Source organism: Heloderma suspectum, chromosome 14 (assembly GCF_057233095.1).
Source record: "Heloderma suspectum isolate Gila_16-S chromosome 14, 16-S_ref, whole genome shotgun sequence".
Taxonomy (NCBI): Eukaryota; Metazoa; Chordata; class Lepidosauria; order Squamata; family Helodermatidae; genus Heloderma; species Heloderma suspectum.
In genome coordinates this window covers 9,030,876-9,052,277 of record NC_139471.1, presented here as the reverse complement: position 1 = coordinate 9,052,277, position 21,402 = coordinate 9,030,876, and the positions used below count along the sequence as shown (strand labels likewise).

Genomic DNA, 21,402 nt, shown 5'->3' with positions numbered 1-21,402 from the left:
CTTAAAAATTCTTTCATCTTCTTTCAATTTCTACTGCTGTGGGGGTGCAAAATATACCAGCAAGAACCAGTTTTACGGGGGGGAAATAATAATGATAATGAACAACACTGGAAGTTATCTGACATGTATCTTTCCCAGCCCTACCTGGAGATGCCAGGAATTGAACCTGGGACTTTCTGCATGCAAAGCAGGTGCCCAGCCACTGAGCTGTGGCCTTTCCCCTAATTATAACATAGGAAACTGCCTTATATCGAGTCAACCCATTGGTTCATCTGGCTCAGTATTCAATGACTGGAGGTGGTTCTCCAGAGTTTCAGACGGGAGTCTTTTCCTGCTCTCCCTGGAGATGATGGTGGTGCTGATTAAATAATATAACACCGCTTATGAACATGGTGTTTTACAAAGAACAGATGTGGCAGGTCCCTGCCCCAAGAGGCTTACAATCTAGAATATATGCTGACTGGGTTTGCACAACACGCTAACCCACACTTAGTGGTTGAGTGTGGGTTGTTGTTGAACCATGGGTTGTTTGTTGAACTGTGGGGTAGTGTGTTGTCCAAACCCAGGATGTTTTCTGCAGGGTGGCTTTTTAACCATGCAATATGGCTTGTTAACTACCCTGAACAACCCAACAAACCATGGGTTCCCAAGGTGGCTTGTTCAAGAAAAATAAGCCACACTGCATGGTTAACAAGCCACCCTGCGGAAAATGTCCTGGGTTCAGACAACACGCTAACCCACAGTTCAACGAACAACCCATGGTTCAACAACAACCCACATGTTGTATGAACCCAGGGCATTTTCAGCAGGGTGGTTTGTTCAAGAAAAATAAGCCACACTGTATGACTAATAAGCCACCCTGCGGAAAATGTCCTGGGTTCAGGCAACATGCTAACCCACAGTTCAGCAACAACCCACACTCAACCATTGACTGTGGGTTAGTGTGCTGTTTAAACCCAGCCACAGGAAAACAGCAGAGGAACTGGGGATGGGGGAATGCAGGCATGGGAAGAAGATGTGATCACTCCAATTCCACCTACTTTGCCTCCCCCTCCCTTATTTTAACTTAGCCAGTCTGGGATGTCCTCCATGTGTTTTGGAGAGCAGTTCCCATGAGCCATGACTGTTGGTGGGAGCTGATGGGAGTTGTAGTCCATGACATCCAGAGGGCACCAGGTTGCAAAAAGGTACGGGGGCCAGTGGGGTGATCAAAAGGTTTCCCGGAAAAGGTGAGCTTTGAGGAGGGGCTTGAAGGAAACAACATAGGCAGTTACATGGAGGCAGCATTCTGGGAGGCAGTTACAGGCATAGAATCATAGAATAGTAGGGTTGGAAGGGGCCTACAAGGCCATCGAGTCCAACCCCCTGCTCAATGCAGGAGGCAGGAAGGGGCAGAGTTGTTTCTGAGTGCAGAAGAAGCATCAGCAGGCTGAGAGGGGTGGAGCTAGTTGAGCAGAGGACACAGGATGGATGTGTAAGGGATCTCAGCATAGAACGATGAGCAGTGGCAAAGCCATGGAGATGCCGGGGACTGAACCTTGGATCTTTTTCATGGGCTCTACCAGTGAGCTGCAGCCTGTCCTTTGGAATGGGGAATGGGGGCGGGGGGATATCAAGGTAAGTAAATAGGGCTTAAAACAGAAATCAGGGGATGGGAAGACCATACTGTCCAGTACAGGAACTTTCAACTCAGCTTTAAGAGAGAGAGAGAGAGATTTGAAGCCCCTCTCTGAAGGTAAACCAAAGGCATCCTGAAAACATATGCCAGTAATTAAATTAGGCTTTGAGCGCCAAACCTTGCATTGATCATTCTGATAACGTGGTTACTTAACACAAGAGGATGTTTTTAAAATGTCTTTTTTTAAAAGAAGAAACAAAAAAACCCAAACTGAGAGGCTAAATATAACAATGTTATCTAGACGTTGCTGCTTCTTTTACTGAGGTCATGCATGCATTGGCTGGGGTGATGGTAGTTGTAGTCCAACACATCTGGAGGATGACACGGTGGGAAACGTCGGTGCAGACAGGAACTAGATGGCGCTGTGTGGTCATAGAATCATAGAATATTAGGGTTGGAAGGGGCCTACAAGGCCATCCAATTAAACCCCCTGCTCAATGCAGGAATCCAAGTCAGAGCATCCCCGACAGATGGCTGTCCAGCCTCATCTTGAATGCCTCCAGTGTAGGGATGGCAGAGAATTCCGCCACGGATCTCGGTGAGGCCGAATGCCAGTGCATTCAGACCCCTGAAATCTGTGGCGGAATGGCCTGCCACCCCCCCGCCCCCCCACGGATCCCCCCCGGGACAAGACTTACCTGGGGCGGATCTTCCGGGAGGCAGCAGCTTCGGCAGCGGCAGCTGCGGCGGCTGGTCTTCCAACCGGCTGCCGCCACCGCCATTTGCAGTCTTGTTAAAAAAAAAAAAAAAAAAACACAACGTGATAGGCTACGTAAAGATTTACGTAGCCTATCATGGCTGGGTTTAAAAAACAAAAAATCGCATACGCAAATGGCGGCGGCTACGGCCGCCATTTGCATTCCTTATTTTTGGCCGTCTTAGTCTACGTAAATATTTACGTAGACTAAGATGGTGAAAATAAGGGGAACGCAAATAGCGTAGTGGTCGCTATTTGCGTTCCCCCTTATTTTCGCCGTCTTAGTCTACAGAAATATTTATGTAGACTAAGATGGCCAAAAATAAGGAACGCAAATGGCGGCAGCCGTAGCCGCTGCCATTTGCGTACACGTGTTTTTTGGGTTTTTTTTAAAGCCAGACGTGATAGGCTACGTAAGTCTTTACGTAGCCTATCACGGCTGACTACAGGGACGCAAACGGCGGCGGCTATGGCCGCCGCCATTTGCGTCCCTGCTAGCCAGCGGCCGGATGTCCGGCTGCTGGCAGAGCCGACCAGCGGCTCCGCGGAATCCTCGCGGAGCAGAGCCGGCTGGCCAGGATTCCAGGGGGAGGGACGGAGCGCCTCCCCCCCCAGCGGAACCCGGCGGAGCCAGGTGAGGGGACTTTCATACATCCCTACTCCAGTGTGGGAGAGCCCACCACCTCCCTAGGTTGGGCTCGATGGCCTTGATGCTCTCACATTGACTGGTTGACGTTATGAACTGCACCAGAAAATCCTTGCCGATATTTGCTCCGAAACAGCACCTTGTCAGGCCTCTTGCAGAACGGCTACAAGAACTTTGAAACTAAGAATGGGTGCTTAAGTTTTGCTTCCCCCCCCCTCCATCCTCTCAGTCCCTTTTCCTTTTGTGTCGTATCCTTTAGATTGTACCGCCTGAGGACAGGGTCTGTCTTATTATTAAACTATGTAAGCCACTTGGGGAGACCTTTTTTTTTTTTGGCTGAAGGGCAAGATAAAATTGCTCTAAATAAACAAACAAACGTGTGGTTGCCCCAGTTTAGGGTTGGGTGTTCAATGGATGGTAATACATTTTGCCCAATGACGGCTGCTGGCTCTGATGTCAGTGGGTGTGTGGGTGTGAATCCACTCTGGGTTTCAGTCCTTTAGAGTTCTGACTGGTTCTAACTGAAACCCAGAGTGGATTCACCGTCCCAGTGATCTCGGAGCCACCAGCCTCCACAGCATTTGCCTCGTCGTAAGATCTCACCAGCCGCCCTGAGATCGTAATGATATAGGGCAGGATACAAATGTTTTAAATAAAGAAATCATACATAAATAACATGCCCCATTTTTTTTAGCCTTCCAGGCTGGCAGCCTGCAAAAGTGGGGGTGAGAGGTAGATGCTTTTTGCGTTTCTCCCCCTCACCTCCAAACCACCCTAAGACGCTGGGGCCAAATGTGGTTTTCTCCGTGGATTCCTTTTGTGGGGGTTTCTCTTTAACCAATTGATTCTCTGGCGACAGTATTTTTAGAAGCGACCTCCTTTGTCAGCGATCTCACTCTCCATTGGAAGAGAGACTTAATGAGGTGTCAAGAGAGCCTCAGGCCAGCATTAATTAGTGTAGGTATGAAAGGGATGCCGTGCCTATATATTGAATTCAACATGGTTCACCTGTCCTTCTCTTCTCTCCCCCCCCATTTTATTCCAGGTTGCGCAGACGGCAGATGGTTTGGATGCTGACCTCTGGAAAGATTGCCTGTTCAAATCCAAGGTTACGCGGTATTTGTGCTTCACGCGGACCTTCTCCAAAGAGAACGTAAGTGGCTTGCGTTTCTGGCCAGCACGCTTGTTTGCTTAACATCTGAACTGGATGTTTGTTTCGTGAGTTTGTCTTCTGTTACTCATCTGAGAGAGAAAGAGAGAAAGGAAACACGAAAAACAACAAACCGAACTTTTGCCAAGCTTCCTTTCCTGATCGCCTTACAGGTGATGTTTTAACTTGCCACAGGTGAGCAGGAAACTTTACTACTTGCAAACCTGCATTAACGTTTTGATACGTCGCTGAAAGAGAAGGTGCCACGTAATCTATGGGAGCTGTTCCTGGGACCAACACACACACACACACACACACACAATCAAAATGATCAAGGGGCTGAAGCAACTCTGCTATGAGGAAAGGTTACAGTGTTTGGGGCTTTTTAACTTAGAAAAATGGTGAGTCCAGAGAGACACGATAGATATAGCGTGGAGAAAGTGGATAGGGAGACATTTTTCTCCCTCTCTCATAAAACTAGAACTCAGGGTCATCCCATGAAGCTGAGTGGTGGGAGATTCAGGGCAGGCAAAAGGAAGGGCTTCTTCACACAGCGCATAGTTAAACTATGGAATTCACTTCCACAAGATGTGGTGATGGCCACCAATTTGGATGGCTTTAAAAGTGGGTTAGACAGATTCGTGGAGGAGAAGGCTACTCATCATGATAGCTATATATTACCTCCAGTATCAGAAGCAGTATGCCTCTGTATACCAGTTGCGGGGGAGCACGATCAGGAGGAGGGTCTTGTGTGCTGCACATGAGTTTCCCATGGGCATCTGGTTGGCCACGGCGGAGAACAGAATGGTGGATTCGCTTAGCTTTTGGTCTCATCCAGCAGGGTTCTTCTTACAAGTTTTAAAAAATGTTTTTTAAAAAAGCGTTCTATTTGTCTCAAATGCAGATTTTCTCATCCCAGTGCAAAATCCTTTCATCTTGCTGGAATAAAAATACTGGAATAAAAATTCATTTGGGCTCAGAATATGGTGACTCTTGTAAACCTGCAAGATTCTCCTCACCCCACCCCCACCCCAATGTTTCAACAAGTGGTATGCCAACGAACATCAGAGTGTGTACCTGTGTGTGTGTGTGTGTGTGTGCTGCTTTCAGATGGATCCCAAATATCGTCCCTTATGGAAATATTGGGAAATGCACATATTCAGCCTTTTCATTGGTGTATTTGTGTGTGTGTTTTTGTTGATGTATTTGTGTCTGGGTTTCTCTCTCCATCCCTTGATTAATAAGGAAAGACATTATTTTGGATCCCAAGTACAGTTTCTTGTTCCAACTGGCATACAGACTCTTTTCTTTTTTTGGATCTTTTTCTTGATTTTGGAGCTAGTAACAAATACACGCAGAACTAATTAGCTAAATTCATTACATATGTATTTTCTGTCCAGATAAAGCTCTTTACTGTGTATGTTTTCAAAGCAAGCACACATACACATTTCACTGTTGCTGTTTTATAAAGTTGGGACTGTGCGCGCCGCTGATTTTTACAGATAAGTCATACGTTTTCCATTTACAATGCCCGCCTACAGATCTCTACTCAGAAGTAACTCTCGTTGTTTTCATTGGACCTTACCATTAGGTAAATGTGCATACAAGTGCAGCTTTAAACTCTTGGAGCATCATCTCAAAATGAAGTCGGTTTCTGGCTTCAGAAGCATTTTTTTTTTGGACGCACATTTGTTAACTTTTAGTAAATAGAATAGGCAAACATTGATCAGGTGACTTGATGAGGATTTGTTTGAATTGGTGATGTCTGTACTGTTTTTCAGAGATCGCCTTGTTTCATGAAGAACTGAGCAGTCGTGCATTTATAACAGGGGTGGGGAATCTTTTTTGGCCCAAAGGCTAAATTAACTCCAGACAAGCACGTCAGAGGCCCCGTGCCAGCAGTGGGAGGGGCCATCCCTCTTGCTGGCATGCAGCCCTAACATGCTTGTCTGGAGCAAATTCACACACAGCATCATGTCACGTGAGCACCCCCTATACACACACACACACACACACACACACCATCCATTCATTCACACACATGAACACACATCATTTACTGGCATACATCCCCCATACACAAACATGCCCAAACATTTTGTCTTGCGCACCCCACATTTTCTCTTTCGCACACCCCACATTTTCTCTCTCACACACCCCACATTTTCTCTCTCATACACTCTGCATCTTCTGTCCCCCCCCCCCCCGTCACACACACACACATGCATGCACCCTCTGGGACTGGGAAGATGCAGGTTCAAATCCCCATTCAACTACGATGGTCACTAGTGACTGTATCTCAGCCTAGCCTACTTCACAGGGTTGTTGTGAGGACAGGTTGTTTGCTGACTTCAACTCCTTGGAGGAGAGGGTGGGATACAAAGGTAGACAATAAAATAAATAAATAAATATTCTGAAAGCGTTTGCATAATTAGATTTATATGGTGATCTTGGGCCTGCTACTAACTCTCTACCCTTTGGGGAAAAAAAGGTGGGGTGTAAATGTCATAAATCTTAGCAACGTGCCATGAGAATGCCAAGATGCAGAAAAAGTGCACAATGCAAGATCAGCTGTCGAATGTAGCTTCCTGAGAATGGCACTTTAATAACAGTAATAATTTTCAAAGGAGTTAAGTTTCTAGCCCTTTTGATTGTGAAGAGCCCTTGCTCTGTCTGAACACCATATACGGTCAGGGCCAGAAATATTGGAACAAGGATAACTGTTTAGGCAGTTGGCCTCTGTACACCACCACATTGAAGTTGAAAGGAAACACGCCCAGATGGGAGTGAAGTCAGGACTTTCAGCTGTAATTCAAGGGGTTTGACAAAAGTGGGGCACTAACCATTCAGGAAGTTCCAATATTTCTGGCCCTGACTGTATTTTGGGGCAGGAGCATAACTGCACATCCCCTTGAGAACAGGAAGTGTCACTGTCATTCTGCTGAGTTTTGTCACTGCTCAGGAATCCCTTGGCCTTCCTTCCAACAGAGCCATCTGGGGAACGTCTTGGTTGACATGAAGCTCATAGATATCAGGGATACCTTGCCTGTCGGCTTTATTCCCATCCAAGAGACCATGGATACACGTGAGTTGAGCTTGCTGGCTTGTACTCGGGTTCTGTGCATATGCAGTTATGGAAGGAACATGGCGGCAGTGCAGCTGCTGCTACGGGTTGGTGGAATTCAATTTATACCCAACCTTTTAGCCACCATTCTGTCTCAAAGTGGCTTGCACTTAGAGGCACGGAAGTATAAGGGGATGCTAGGTTGGGTGGGGAGGGGAGCAGATGCAAAGGCAAGTAGACTCAAGCTGGAGGGGGTGCTGCTGCTGGGTAAAAATGCTAACCCGCAGAAGCAGCCCTAATACAGTAGCAATTTTCTGTAGCGCTGTGTCCTTCAAGACAAGGCTGGACGGCTATCTGTCAGGGATGCTCTGACTTGGATTCCTGCACTGAGCAGGGGGTTGGACTCGATGGTCTTGTAGGCCCCTTCCAACCCTACTATTCTATGATTCTACGTAGGGATGTACAAATTGTGTAAAATCCATTCCGTCAGCGTTTTGCAGATGATGAGGTGCCTTTCCGTCATCCATCCATGGACGGAATTGTTTTTTTGTTTCCAAATGTGCATTTGCACAAATTTGCACGTGCAAAAATGTGCAAATACCCCCCTATGTGCATTTTCACACTTTAGGCTATGGGGGAAATGCTCACTTGTGCTTTTTAAAAAATTTTGTGTACTTTTCTACGATGAAATTTGTGCAAAATTCAGATAGTTAGAAAAACGATCCGCAAGTCTGTGGAATCTTCTCCTGTCCACTGGGGAGTCCGTGGTTCGGGTTCATAAAAATCCAAACTCATTTGGTTCTGTCGCAGATTTCTCCGACATCCCTAGCGCGATGTACCTGGATGGTTTTTTCCTTTTGCAAAACTTAATATAAGCATAGAAAAGGACAGGTGTCTGTTTCGGACCACCAATTCTTGAAATAGAAAGCTCTCCTAGCAGGGTGGTGCTTAGGGGGCAAAGCCCTCTTGGTCAAGAGGTGAAGCCCAGGATAGTGGAAGAGGTGGAGTGTCATGGTTTTTGGCGTGCCTGGGGAAAGAAACCAGCACAACAGCAAAAATAGTTCTCTGTGTGTGGAGGGGGGAGGGCTATTTTCTCCCTGTCCCATTTTTGGGGGTTCCAAAATAAGCCACATTCTCTAGCCAGGTTTTTTGTTTGTTGTTTTTGTCAGCTCAGTTGGCAAATTTAGTCTTTGCCCCAAGGAGTGTACAATTTCTACATGCTGCAGCATGGAGTGCTCCTGTTCTGGATACTCCGTTTCCTTTCCTTCTGGGTTTTTAGACTCTCCAAACCCCTCAAGAATCAGCCTGCTGTAGCCAATGAGTAAGCTCGGTCCCTATTGCACTGTTTTTGGGGTTCCTCCCCCTGAGAGTTCTAACGTTTTATTTTCTGCATGCTCCTGCAAACTTCGGGGTTTCCCCCGAGTCTGCTGCTAACCTCCTTCTTGTGCACGGGTAGCACCATTCCCGCTACATGAGCCGCAGCACGTGCCTCTAAACATCAGAAATGGAAGGAGCGATGATAAAGAGGAGTGAGAGGCGAAGGGTGCAGAGATGGCTGTGCAATAGTTCGTTTTGGTCGGGGTGAGAGGTCTGAGGATTAAGCTGAAGGAAGAGTTGGGTTTTCGGCAAGGGGTTGAAGGAAGAGAGTGGGGAGGGGACACCTCCTCCACCCCTGAACTCATGCGCTCTGGCATTTTTCAGAAGAGACCGCTTTCCGAAAGAAGAGACTCTGCATTAAATTCATTCCACGGGATTCTACGGAGGCGGCCATTTGCGATATCCGAATCTTGGGCCGGGGCAAGCAATCCCCTCCGCAGTATACGTTCATAGGGTAAGGGTCTGTCTCATCATCCTTTCCTCAAGCCACGACACTTTAATCCAGGTTGTCTAGTTGAGTTCAGCTTTTCCTACTTACGGGACTCCCCCGTGGTGTTTCTCACCCGAGTCCCCAACGTGCACCCAGTACATCGCGTGTGTTATGTTCACCGCCAGCCAAGCTGCGGGCCTGACACAGTTTCTCTGTCTCTTGCAAAGGGAGCTGAATAGCATGGCCATCTGGTACAGGATGGGCAAAGTGCCCCGAAATCATGAAACATCTCAGCCCACAACACCTTCTCCGCAAGCTCCGGCCACGACACCAGCCACCAACCTTCCCAGGTGAGGCTTTCTGCTCGAATTCTCCTGTGGCTCATGACAGCTTTGGCGTCGGACTCGATGGCCTTATGGGCCCCTTTCGAATCCTACTCTTCTATGATTCTTTCTGGGGCTGGCAGTGCTTGGTGGCTGTATATCCACCTGGGCATGCCTGCCATAGTCTTCTGAACTCCGTGGCGTGAGCTGGGCCGCCATTTTGGCCCTCGGAATGCTTAAGCATGCAAATGCAGCGCAGGGCGAAGAGAGGATCAGTCCACTCCAGGGGTGTGGAACCTCTTTCAGCCCGAGAGCCGAATTTCATTTTGGAGCAGCTCTTGGGGGCAACATTCCAGTGGTGGGCGCTGCCAAGGGCAAAAGGGGGCAGAGCCAAAAGCCCAGAATATGAGCAAATTGTGGCTTAATGCTCTCACTTAAGCTACTTGGTTAAGCTTTCAGAGAGGCATTTCAACCTTTTGGACCTTCAGCCCAATGAAATCTTTCCTCATAGGGTATGCCAGTTTTCCTTTCCCAATACCTGACATTAGGCCAGGATAGGGGCCATACTGGGAGCACTTTTCTGCGTGAGCCTTCCACCTGTGCATGGTCCTTTTTAAATGCTCCCACCATATGTGCCACCTGGTTTTTGCATTAATGTTAGCTCACATGTGACCAGGTCGACGGTGGCTGGTGTGCTTACGTTAACTCGTCACACATGGTGGGCCGTTCATGAGGGTCGCTTTTTGAGTGGCCCGCATCCTGTGTAATTGAGCGGGGGGGGTGCGCGCGAGAGAGAGAGAGAGAGAGAGGGACCCTTAATGCTGTAGCGCAATGCCTTCCCTCCATTTTTGTTGCCCCATTCGGTGACAGGGAAAATAGGAGGGCAAGTTTAGCTACTTTTGGCGGGAGCTGGGGGGGGGTATTGGAACTCAGGATGTGAAATTCACTGGCACTTCTTCATGTTACCAGCCACCAGTGGGGGCTGTTATTTCCTCATTCCCCCAAATGCCCCTTGGAACAGCGCTTGCATTGAGACTTGTTGTCATTCTGGGGCATTGTGGGGATTTCAAAATGGCGGCAGGCAGCACAGAAGAGCCAGGCAGAGCACTGGTGAGTTTTCTGCCACCCCTCCCCTTTGAAATGCAAAACAACAGAGGCAGTTTTGCCCCCTCTTGAATGGTAGCCCTTCCAAATTCGAGCCGGAGCAGTTTTAGCCAACCTCCATCCTGCGTGTGTTTCTCTTCGACAACCTGACGCGCTCGGGATTCTGTCCCAGGGCGTCTCCTGGGCCATCATTCAAGCAGTCTCCCAACAATCTGTCAGCTTCAAGTAAAGATGTCACTTGCGTGAGTGCGCGTGTGCGCGTTTGTATGTTTCTTCTCTTATCTCCCACCCCCACCCCCCCTATAATTGTACTTCACATTTTTGTTGCATGGATATGATCAGCCTGAGACAGACACTTTGGGAATAGAATGTGCTCAGATTGTGAAAAGATTTGGTATCTTGCATTGAATGTCCCAGTTGGTGAGAGGGCGTGGCGGGGGGGGGGGGCGGTTTCAAGTCCTGTATGTTAATACCTTCTCTCCCCTTCCCACTAGCTCCAATCTTTGAGTGACAAGAAGGGTACCAGCTAATCTTAGGGAAGAGTTTCGGCAATTTGGGAGGAGACAGGGCTGTTGGCAAGATGGTTTATTCATTTATTATTTATATTATTTGTTACATTTGTAACCTGCTTTTTCGTCCAAGGAGACCAAGGTATCATACATGGCCCTTCTCTTCTCCATTTTATCCTCACACCAACCCTGTGAAGTAGGTTAAGCTGACAGTCAGTGACTGGTTCAAAGTCACCCAGTGAGCTTAGTGGCGTAGTGGGGACTTGAATCTAGTTCTTCCCAGTCTCACTCCAACATTCTAACCACTATACCATTCTGCCAATGGTTTATGTGAAGGAATAGGAAGAGGGAAGGGGAGGGATCAGCTCTTCAGACTTAATTGTGGCTGAAAGATTGAACCTGGTTGCTCTCTGGCTAAGCCGTGTCTTATTTTATGTATTTTCATTAAAAAAATTTCTAGCCCCGCTTTTCAGGGCACAGCCCTCCCAGGGCGGTTCACATAAAAGCACATCATGCAAATTTCCTAAACAATCATCCAAATTCACGAGCAGCAACAAATTGAAATCAAGAACCAGCACATCAATCAACTGTGGATTGATTCAAGGTTCTCCTAAAAGCCAGTATTAATGGGTCTGTGTGTGTTTCCCTGGGGAGGGAATTCCAAAGGTGTGGGGCCACCACTGAAAAGGCCCTGTCTTTGGTATGCTCCAGTTTAATAGATCATACCATCTTGAGGGGAAATCTGTTTCAAAGTGAGTTTCCTGAAGGAGAATTCCTGCTCACTCTCTCACTCACACTCACACACACACACACACCGCAGAAGAAGGGGATGGAGCAGGAGGCCTTGGGTGAATCCAGTGGGTGAGGGCAGGAGGCCAAAACTGTGAGCCTTCCAAGCAGTTTCCATAGAGAGTGAAAAGCAAATGGGCCAGAATGGATTGATAGCCGGCATGTGTAACAGATGGAGCAGCCACCCCTATTCTGGTGCCCTCTAGATGTGTTAGACTAAAACTCCCATTATTCCTGACCCCTGGTTACGCTAGGTGAGGTCGATGGGAGTTGTAGTCAAAATCCTATTTGGAACACAGCAGGTTTGGAGAAGGCATTGGATAAAGAATGGGAAGACCCAGGACCAAATCTCCACTTAGCCCATTGGCTGTGCCAGCTGGGGATGGTGGGATTTGTAATCCATGCCAGGCTGCCCTGAGCTTCTTGGAGGAAAGGTGCAATTGTGTGTGTGTGTGTGTGTGTGTGTGTGTGTGTACCCCATTTTAAAAATATGTAATACTAGATTATAGTGCTTGGCAATAATTATATTACGTATTCTTACATCCACACACTTGGAACCATACTCTGCTCCTGAGTCTGCCCCATCTGGGATGTCTGTTTGCAGTCTAGCAGTCCAGAGACCGCTTCCCAAGTTTTGTTCTAAAGTTGCTCTTGCCCTGCATGGCTTTGCATCTGGCTTACTTGGATGGCAAAGTACAGAAAGCAGTTCCAGCTCGATGTGTTTCAGCTGCAGATGAAGGTGATTAGGAAAAAAGGAAAGGGTGGGGGGGGGAGTTCTTGGCTCTGAAAGTCCCCTACTTGAGACGAGGGAGAAATAAGAACTTAACACCAGTGTGGTTTTATATTTTACTGGGCTTCGCTGAGAGTTTAAAATATTTACAGACTGTGCAACGGTTGGCGTTCCTGCCCGGCTTGGACCGAAATCTTTATATGTTGACACTGGCTTTAGTTTTGCTAATAAGCAAGCGTCTACCTCTGGTGGTCTTGGACAGACATTTACAGTGGCCTAGTTGGCATGACTTGACAACCCACCATGTCTTAATTTGCCCGCGGGGGCTGTCATGTTGTCCATGGCCCGCAGGCTCTCTGCTTGTTGCATCGTGCAAACCCAGGCAGCGGGGGTTGTTTGAGGGTTAGATAACCCTCAAATAACCGTAAACAAGCCATGGGTTATTTGCGGGTTGCCTGTCAGACCTAAGGCTCACCTCGTCCAGCACTCTGATCCACGGTGACCAACCAGGTGCCTATGGGAAGCCTGCAAGCAGGATGTGGATGTGTTAGGCCCCTCCTGCTTGTGATCCTCAGCAAATGGAATTGAACACAAATAGCATGGCCTCTGACCATGGAGGTAGCACAGAGCCATCATGACCAGTACTAATTGGTAACGTTATCCTCTGTGAATTTGTCTAATCCCCTTCTAAATCCATCCAAGTCAGTGATTATCACCACATCTTGCAGGAGTGAGTGCCACAGTTTAAGTATGCACTCTGTAAAGAACTACTTCCTTTTGTCTCTCCCCTGAATCTCCCCGGGTTCTAGTATTATCCATTTTCTCCACACTGTGCATGATTTTATGCGCCTTTATCATGTCTTCCCCGCTACCCACCTTTTTTTTCTAAACTCAAAAGCCCTGGCATTTCTACTCTTTCCTCATAGAAGAGTTACCCCAGCCTCCTCTTGGTTTTGGTTGCATTTTTTCTGTACCTTTTCCAGCTCTACAATATCCTTTTTGAGATGCAGAAACCACCTCATCATGACATAGCATTGTTCCAGGGAACTCGGGGAAAGACAAAATGGCGGCTTCCAGTTGGGAGAGAAGCCAACAAGTTTCATCCTCCCGCTCTAGAAATTCAGCCCCACCCCAAATGACACCTTCACTTTGCCACCTGTGGATGGGGTTGTGAAAGGGGTAGGGGTCATCTCGGCCCAGCAAAGTTCAACGGAACACATCAAGCGGACACTCTAAAAAATGTAAGAGGTGAATATGAAAGAATGCAGCTCTGAACTGTTGTGGGTTGGCTCACCTGTGCTTGTTGGCCACCCACTGACTGTCTAGCATATGTGAAAGGGCTACCATATATAAAATAGCACAGAGAGAATGTGAGGCAATGGACACTTCATACATTCTACTGCCAGTCATTGTCTAAGGACATTTTAAATGATGTGCATGCATTAAGAAAACATATTTCTGTATCACCCTTTGGTGTTGCTACTTCTAGGTAGGGGTGTACGGATTCCCCACCGTCTGTTCCGGTGGGGAATCCGTGGCGGGGGGGGGAGGCGATCCGTTCCTCGCCCCCCCGGCATCCTCCAGAGCAATTCCGCTCCGCTCGGATTCCGGGGGGCGGGGGGGGGGACTGGCTTGGGGGCACTTACCTTCCCTCCTGACAGCCAGAGCTGTTCGCCTCCTCCCTGTCCCTGCCGCTTGCCATGTCTTTAAAGAAAAAAAAATGGCGATCGGGAGGATGTGCCCATAGACTTATACGCAAATAGAGTCATGAATCTTGCGTATAAGTCTATGTGTCCATAGGCTTATACGCAAGATTCACCGCTTTATTTTGCATATACGTCTATGGGCACATCCTGCTGATCGCATGTGCCCATAGACTTACACGCAAAATAGAGCGGTGGCAATCGGCATGGACATGGCAATCGGCAGGGACTGGGAGGAGGCGAATGGCTCTAGCTGGCAAGAAGCAGCCAAGTGCCGTTCCGCCTCCAGTCCTCCTGGAGCAGAGGTAAGTGGTCCCGATCCGCTGCGGATTCCTGAGGCTGGATTCCAAAGAATCCGGCCTCATTTGAATCCGCAGCGGATTTCTCTGACATCCCTACTTCTAGGATAGGTAACGGGTTGGTAAAATAATAAGAGCATGAAATACACGAAGGGGCTGTTCACACAGCATGCCAGCTCACACTCAGTGGTTGAGCGTGGGTTGTTGTTGAACCACAGGTTGTTTGTTGAACTGTGGATAAGCGTGTTGTCTGAACCCAGGACATTTCCGCAGGGTGGCTTGTTAACCACCCTGAAGAACCCAACAACAAACCATGGGTTCTCAACTGTATGGTTAACAAGCCACCCTGCTGAAAATGTCCTGGGTTCAGGCAACACGCTAACCCACGGTTCAACAAACAATCCAAGGTTCAACAACAACCCATGCTCAACCTCTGAGTGTGGGTTAGCGTGTTGTGTGAACCTAGTCAAAGTGTGTGTGTGTATCTATAGATCTGTATACACGTATATATCAAGGCAGAGGAAAACGTGAAATCACAGCCGCAGAACAAAACCTGGGAGATCAAAGTCAGTTTAAAACACATGGGAAAATAACTTTTTAAAAACTTGCCCAGCAACAACAACAAACTAAGAGTAGGAAGGCATTCAAAAACAGGGTGGCTACTTGTGAATTGTCAAAAAAAGGGGACGAGAGAGGATGGTGAGTTGCATAAAATCCACATATACCAATTTATATGTAAAGATGCAAATTTAGAAATGCTTCTTGTAGTTAAACAGAAATGCAGTCCATCTCGCCACAGTGTGGAAGACGGTGACCAGGTCACCTGTGTGCCTGCCCATTCTGTCTGCTGTTCAGGGGGTAAGTGTTGACAGGCCACGGTTCTGAAGGTTCTTTATCTTTAAACCAGAATTGGACAGGAGAGCCCTTCAAATACAGGATGCCTTCAAAACAGAGGACAGACCTCTGGCAACCCTGCAAATAGAGGACCAACATCTGTGAAGGAGAATGACCATCGTATTCAAAAAAGCCGGGCACTGAAAATGAGGACAGTAGGCAGGTTAAAAATGTAAATAATGATAAAGCCAATTAGTTTGTGTTGGATGATGACAGGGATCTAAAGTCAGGGTAGGGATTTTAATAGCAGGCGTTGGAATCAGTAGAGCAAGCCTGTAGTGAAAGTTGTGACATCCACTTCCTGTGGGTGGGCTTAATTCTTTGTTACAGGAAGAGGAAATGTGCTTTCCTTGCACAGACATTTTGCTCATTCTGTTTTGCTCAGTCCAGAACGTTTCCATTTTCTTTCTTTTTTAGATGACCCCATCTCCTCCTTGTCATTTTAATGCAAATGAGAAAGAGATTGTTATTTTCTGTCTGTGTTGGGAAAGAAATAATATTTGGCGTTAGCTCATATTAATGAGGGTCTCCCCACCCCCACCAACACCACACACATCTTGGCATTACAGATTCTCTCAAAGTCCTAGTAATTACTGTTAATATCTTTCAGTGGCAACTTTTTATAGTAGCGGTAGGAGCAGTGGTGAATGGCGCACTGCCGGCACGCTACGAATGCAAATTGGCGCTGCGCACCTAGTGATTTCATCTCCCCGCCACCATCACGCCACTGCTGTACAGCAAGTGGAGTTGCGAACATGTCATGCGTCGCCTGTGCATTCGGCAAGTGTGTCAAAACACAACTTCAATTAATTTGCTCTAATTATGGCTCCAGAGAGGCAGGAACTGTATTGTTCCTCATTAAAAGACATTTCTCTCTCTCTCTCTCTCTCTCTCTCTCTCTCTCTCATACTCTTCCCTTCCTCCATCTCACACATCTCCCACCATGTTCTTATGGCTTAATGCGTACAACATACAGAAAGAATTCAAGATGTCTGAGCATGGAGGTCTTCTGCATTTTATGGAGTACATTAATAGGATTCCATAACATCCCATGCTGATGTTGGATCCAGTAGTGGGAAAAACCCAGCAGCAATGGGGAAAGAGTTAAGACTTCCACGTGCATTTCTTGTATTTAAAATACTTGCGTATTGTCCCTTCCCCACCAAATTTTCGTTCCAGGGAGATTTACAAAATTAAAAGAAATAGAATCAGTCAAGCCACATAATATAATAAGTAAATAATAAAACAATACATTCATTTAAGATATTTATATATCACCCCTTCCCTACCAAATTTTGTTCCAGGGCGATTTACAAAATTAAAAGAAATAGAAGCAATCAAGCCACGAAATATAATAAATAATAACAATATAATTAATAAATAATACAATAAATGCATTAAACATATTTCTGTATCGCCCTTCCCTACCAAATTTTGTGCCGGGGAGGTTTACAAAATTAAAAGAACAAGAAACAGTCAAACCAGGTAATATAATAAATAACAATGAAAGAATAAATAATAAGATAACAACAATAAATCAGCTGATAAAAGCAGAGCAAGCAGTAAGATTCTAAAATGCCTCAAATACTGTAAAGGCCTGTGAGAATAATAAAGGTTTCTTGTAGCTGAAAGAAAACAATGTTTAAATGCTAAAATGCCTGCGAAAATAAAAGGGTCTTCACCTGGTGCCAGAAGGAATACAGTGTAGGTGCCAGGCAAACCTCACTAGGGAGCTCATTCCAGAGTCAGGGTGCCACAGCAGAAAAGGCCCTCCTCCTAGTCGCCACCCGCCTTACTTCCTTTGGCAGGGGCTCACGGAGAAGGGCTGCTGAGGATGGTCTTAAGGTCCGGGCAGGCACATATGGGAGGAGGCAATTCTTCAGATAACCTGGCCCCAAGTCATTAAGGGCTTTGAATGTTAATACCAGCACTTTGAATCAGGCCCAGAAATGGACTGGCAGCCAGTGCAGCTGGGAAAGTGCTGGCATAATATGAGCTTGTTGGCCAGTCCCTGTTGCCCCATTTTGGACCAGCTGAAGTTTCCAGACTATTTTCAAAGGCGGCCCCACATATAACACATTGCAGTAATCCAGACGAGAGGTTATCAGAGCATGGATAACTGTAGCTAGGCTATCTCTGTCCAGGTAAGGGTGTAGTTGGTATACCAGCCTAAGCTGATAAAAGGTGCTCTGTGCCACTGAGTTCACCTGTGCCTCAAGTGACACTTCTAATTAGGCATTTTGTGGTGGTGCCCACAGCAGTATCTCAGATTCCCAAATGTGCCTGTGGGTCCAAAAAGGCTGGCGTAGGTAGCTGTCCAAGAAGTGGCTGCAGCTGCTGGACCAAGCTGGTAAAGGGTACTCTGTGGCCCTGAGGCTACTTGGGTCTCTAGTAATAAAGCTGGGTCCAAGAAACCCCCCACGCTGTCAGTCCTGAGCCTTCATGGGATGTGCAAACCCTGGCTAAAACAGGTTATTAACTTTTTTACTTACTACATTTGTACCCCGCCTTTCATTCAAGGAGCTCAAGGTGGCTTGGACAGCTGTTCCTCTGTCATTTAATCCTTGTAACAACCCTGTGTGGCGGGCCAGGCTGTCCCGAGGTCGCCCAGTAAGTTTGTGGGCGAGTGGTGCTTTGAATCTGGGTCTCTTCATTCCTTGTCCAAAACGTGAAGCAGTACGGAGTACACCCTTGCCACTTCTCTGAATCAGAGATCCGTCTGCCCACAGCACCACCTCCTTGGTGGTGGTGAGCTCAGTTTATTGGCCCTCATCCAGCTTGTCATGGATTCCAGACATCTGTTTGGCACTTCACAGCTTCACCTGACTCCAGGTGATGGGAGGAAACGGAGCTGAGAGTCCTCAATGTACTGATGGCATCTCACGCCAAATCCCCATATGATTTATTTATTTTATTTTTATTTTATTATTACATTTATATCCTGCCTTTTTTCCTCTGAGGATCCCAAGGCGGTTTACGTGATCCTCGTCATCCTCTCCATTTTATCCTCACAACAACCCTGTGAGGTGGGTTAGGCTGAGTGTCAGTGACTGGCCCAGAGTCACCCAGTGAGCAAGTGGGGACCAGAACCTGAGTCTCTAGTAATAAAGACTATTACTAGAGACTACTACTAGTGTCCTAGTCCAACACTCTAACCACTACACCACACTGGCTCTCAGCCAGCAGCTTCATATCGATGCCTGTACATCGCTTGGCCAAAGGAATGCTCCTTCCGAGCCTTAACTAACTTTAACTAGAAACATCCTTTTTTTAAAAAGTTGAGATTAGCCACGAGAGTAATGGGATACTGCAATCTTGCACCCAGTACCAGTATCTTCCTTTAGTTTGAGGCTTGCTTATAACTGAGGAATCCACACCTTCCGGGTTCAGATCTAACATGGAGCATTCAGAGCAGGGGTAGGGGCCTTTCTTGGCGCCCGCCATGGTGCCCTACCCATCCCATTAAAAACAAACACATTTTTTCTTAACTGGCCGCTGGAATTGTTGTGAAATGGGTTTCTGTTATTACTGTAAACTGTGGGCTCAAAGGAATGGTTTAGTATGTTGGGGCTCTGTCCCCACCTTGTACTTAGTCCTTCAGGCAACTGACATGTCCTTTGCCACACCTCCCATGGTAGCCATTTTGTGGTAGTACCTGAGAGAGTTCCTGAAATTGCCCGATGTCCCCACAGCCCAAAAAGTTTGTCTACCCCTGATTTAGGGTGTCAAATTGTGAGCCCCCTCCTTGATTACATGGCCTCCCTGGGTTAATAAATGTTTACAGTAGTAATTGTTTGTTTATTTATTTATTTACAATATTTGTATACCGCTCCGCATCTAAACAGATTCCGGAGCAGTGAACAATAAGAGATAAAAGGAATAAAAGATAAAAGGAGTGAACATGATATTAAAAGTATTCTTTAAAAAACAGAGTGGCAATAAAACCAAGGCTGGTTAACCAAGGAAGACTTCCTGGAAAAGAACTGTTTTCAGGAGGCACCGAAAACAGTCCAGCATTAGCATCTACCTGACCTCCAGAAGCAGGGAGTTCCATAGGAAGGGTTGAAATCAGAAATAATGCTACAGTCTGAATAATTAGAGAGAGCCTTCATTTGAGCATTCCACACCTTCATTTAAGTTCAGAGGTGCCACCCCCCAATAAATTTCTAATAGACCATCGTAAATGATTACCCCTGTACAAGTTCGCTAAATGCCTCACATCACATCGGCATTAGTCTCACGGTTTCAAGCGGGCACACCAGCCTGTTTGACAGCAGCTTGAATATTTGGGGTATTCGGTTGTGCCAGGTTTTATGCACACACCCCAGCCCCCACCCTGCTCAGTTCTGTGATAATTTGATGAAGAACTTCACCCTAATTAACTATTCAAATGGAGCCCGCGTGTCAATATGGCTTCCCGTTGCTTGGAATGATGATTAATGGTATTCAAAACTCCAGCGGCCGCCGTTCATCTAAACTCTGCTATTGTTTTCTGGTTGTTCCAGCATCCCTTTTGTAATTCCTCCCCTTTTCCCCCTCCTCCTCTCATTTCTTCGCTGTGTGTGTGTGTGTTTCGGAATTGAAACTAGTAATTGATTTGCCATATGCTGCTCGCATTTAACAATATGTGTTTAGGAACTTGGGATTTTTATAAATTGGGCTGTTCTTGGTTTCTCGATGGGTTCCGTGTGTGCGGGAGAGAATGTTCCACAGAGCTAATTTCCTGTCTACAGTATAAAATGACAAGGCGCTTCATAAGCAAAAGGAAAGCAGATTTCTGCAGTCAGTTAGCAGGGATAATAAGTTTGTATCCATCCTGGTCAAATGTTTGCATTTACTTAAAGTAAGTTAGCCCGAAGGGGTCAGTTGCAGGCAGGGCAAACTGGAGTGTACCTCTGTTTTTTTAAATTTATTTGGTGTCTTTCTCTGCTGTCCTTTCTGACAAAGCACTCAAGGCGGTTTATGGATTAAAATAATGGCTTACATCACATTCTAAATGATGTGATACAAATGGAAAAAAGTACAAAGTGGGAAGAGGAAAATGATTCAGGTAACAGCTCTTTCATACTGTGACATCATCAAGTTAGTTCATGAGCGGTTGAATGAGTGGTCACTGACAGAGGCAGTTCTGGGAGAGGAAGAACCAAGTTGCTACTGGTTCGCGCTCGGCCGACGGAGCGGGCCTCACTGCCTTACCTGAGTCAGTATAGAGAGGCGAAGCTAAATGGCTTTTGGTCCCTTGGCCCCTGGAAATCTTGTTCTTGTATTCTCCTTCTCTCCTCTGCAGCTTCTGAAGTTTTGCCAACCCACTTATCACACTTATCTGTGCAGCTTAGGAGCTAGGAACCTGCACACTCTCGCTCTTTAAAAAAAAAATGTGCGTAGTACCACACGCATGCTCTTCAATTGTGCGGTCGCAGTGTAGAATGCACACAGATCTGGTGATCCGTCCTGATTTCCATTAAGTCAGAGGAATTTTATCTGCAGGTGAAGAATGAAGATGGTCAGTTTTGCTTCCAGAGCACATTGGTGAGCTCCTTTGGAGTTCTGCCTGAAACCTGGAGTGGATTCACCACCCCACTGACATTGGAGCCACCAGCCTCCACTGGCTTCCATGCACCCACCCGTCAAAGGCCTTTTGAAGCCAATCTCAGGGTTTGGGCTGGTCCCACCACCTCTGTCCCACCACCTTAGGTAGACCCCTGGCAGCCTTGACCTCTAATAATGGTATCTTTTCCTCGCTAGGCATATATCTCTGACACTTCCTGCCAGTTTCCGAGGGAAGGGGAATGGCACGCGACCAGACTTCGAGTACCAGCACTCCAATTTATATGCCATATCAGGTAAGCCAGAGACTGCATTGGTACTGGAGTTGTTTGTTACGTATTGTTTGGAAATGTCACCTGGTCCAGAATGCTCCAGCCAGACTGTTAACTGGGGCTGGTTAAAGGGAGCACGTAACTCCCTTAATACAACAGCTTCAGTCTGTTTCCAGGCACAATTCACAGT

The 21,402-nt window shown here is 46.8% G+C and overlaps 1 protein-coding gene across 5 annotated transcripts in view; it reads left to right on the top strand.

Annotated features, from left to right (window-relative positions):
- The window catches only part of MVB12B (multivesicular body subunit 12B), a 117,030-nt gene that overhangs the window by 24,626 nt on the left and 71,002 nt on the right, over positions 1 to 21,402 (top strand). For all 5 annotated transcript variants that reach the window (XM_084821336.1, XM_084821335.1, XM_084821339.1 and 2 more), the window contains exons 3-7: positions 4,067 to 4,174; positions 7,160 to 7,256; positions 8,937 to 9,066; positions 9,270 to 9,392; positions 21,139 to 21,236. In XM_084821336.1, coding sequence (XP_084677462.1) covers positions 4,067 to 4,174; positions 7,160 to 7,256; positions 8,937 to 9,066; positions 9,270 to 9,392; positions 21,139 to 21,236 — 556 coding nt within the window. The remainder of the gene's footprint in view (positions 1 to 4,066; positions 4,175 to 7,159; positions 7,257 to 8,936; positions 9,067 to 9,269; positions 9,393 to 21,138; positions 21,237 to 21,402) is intronic.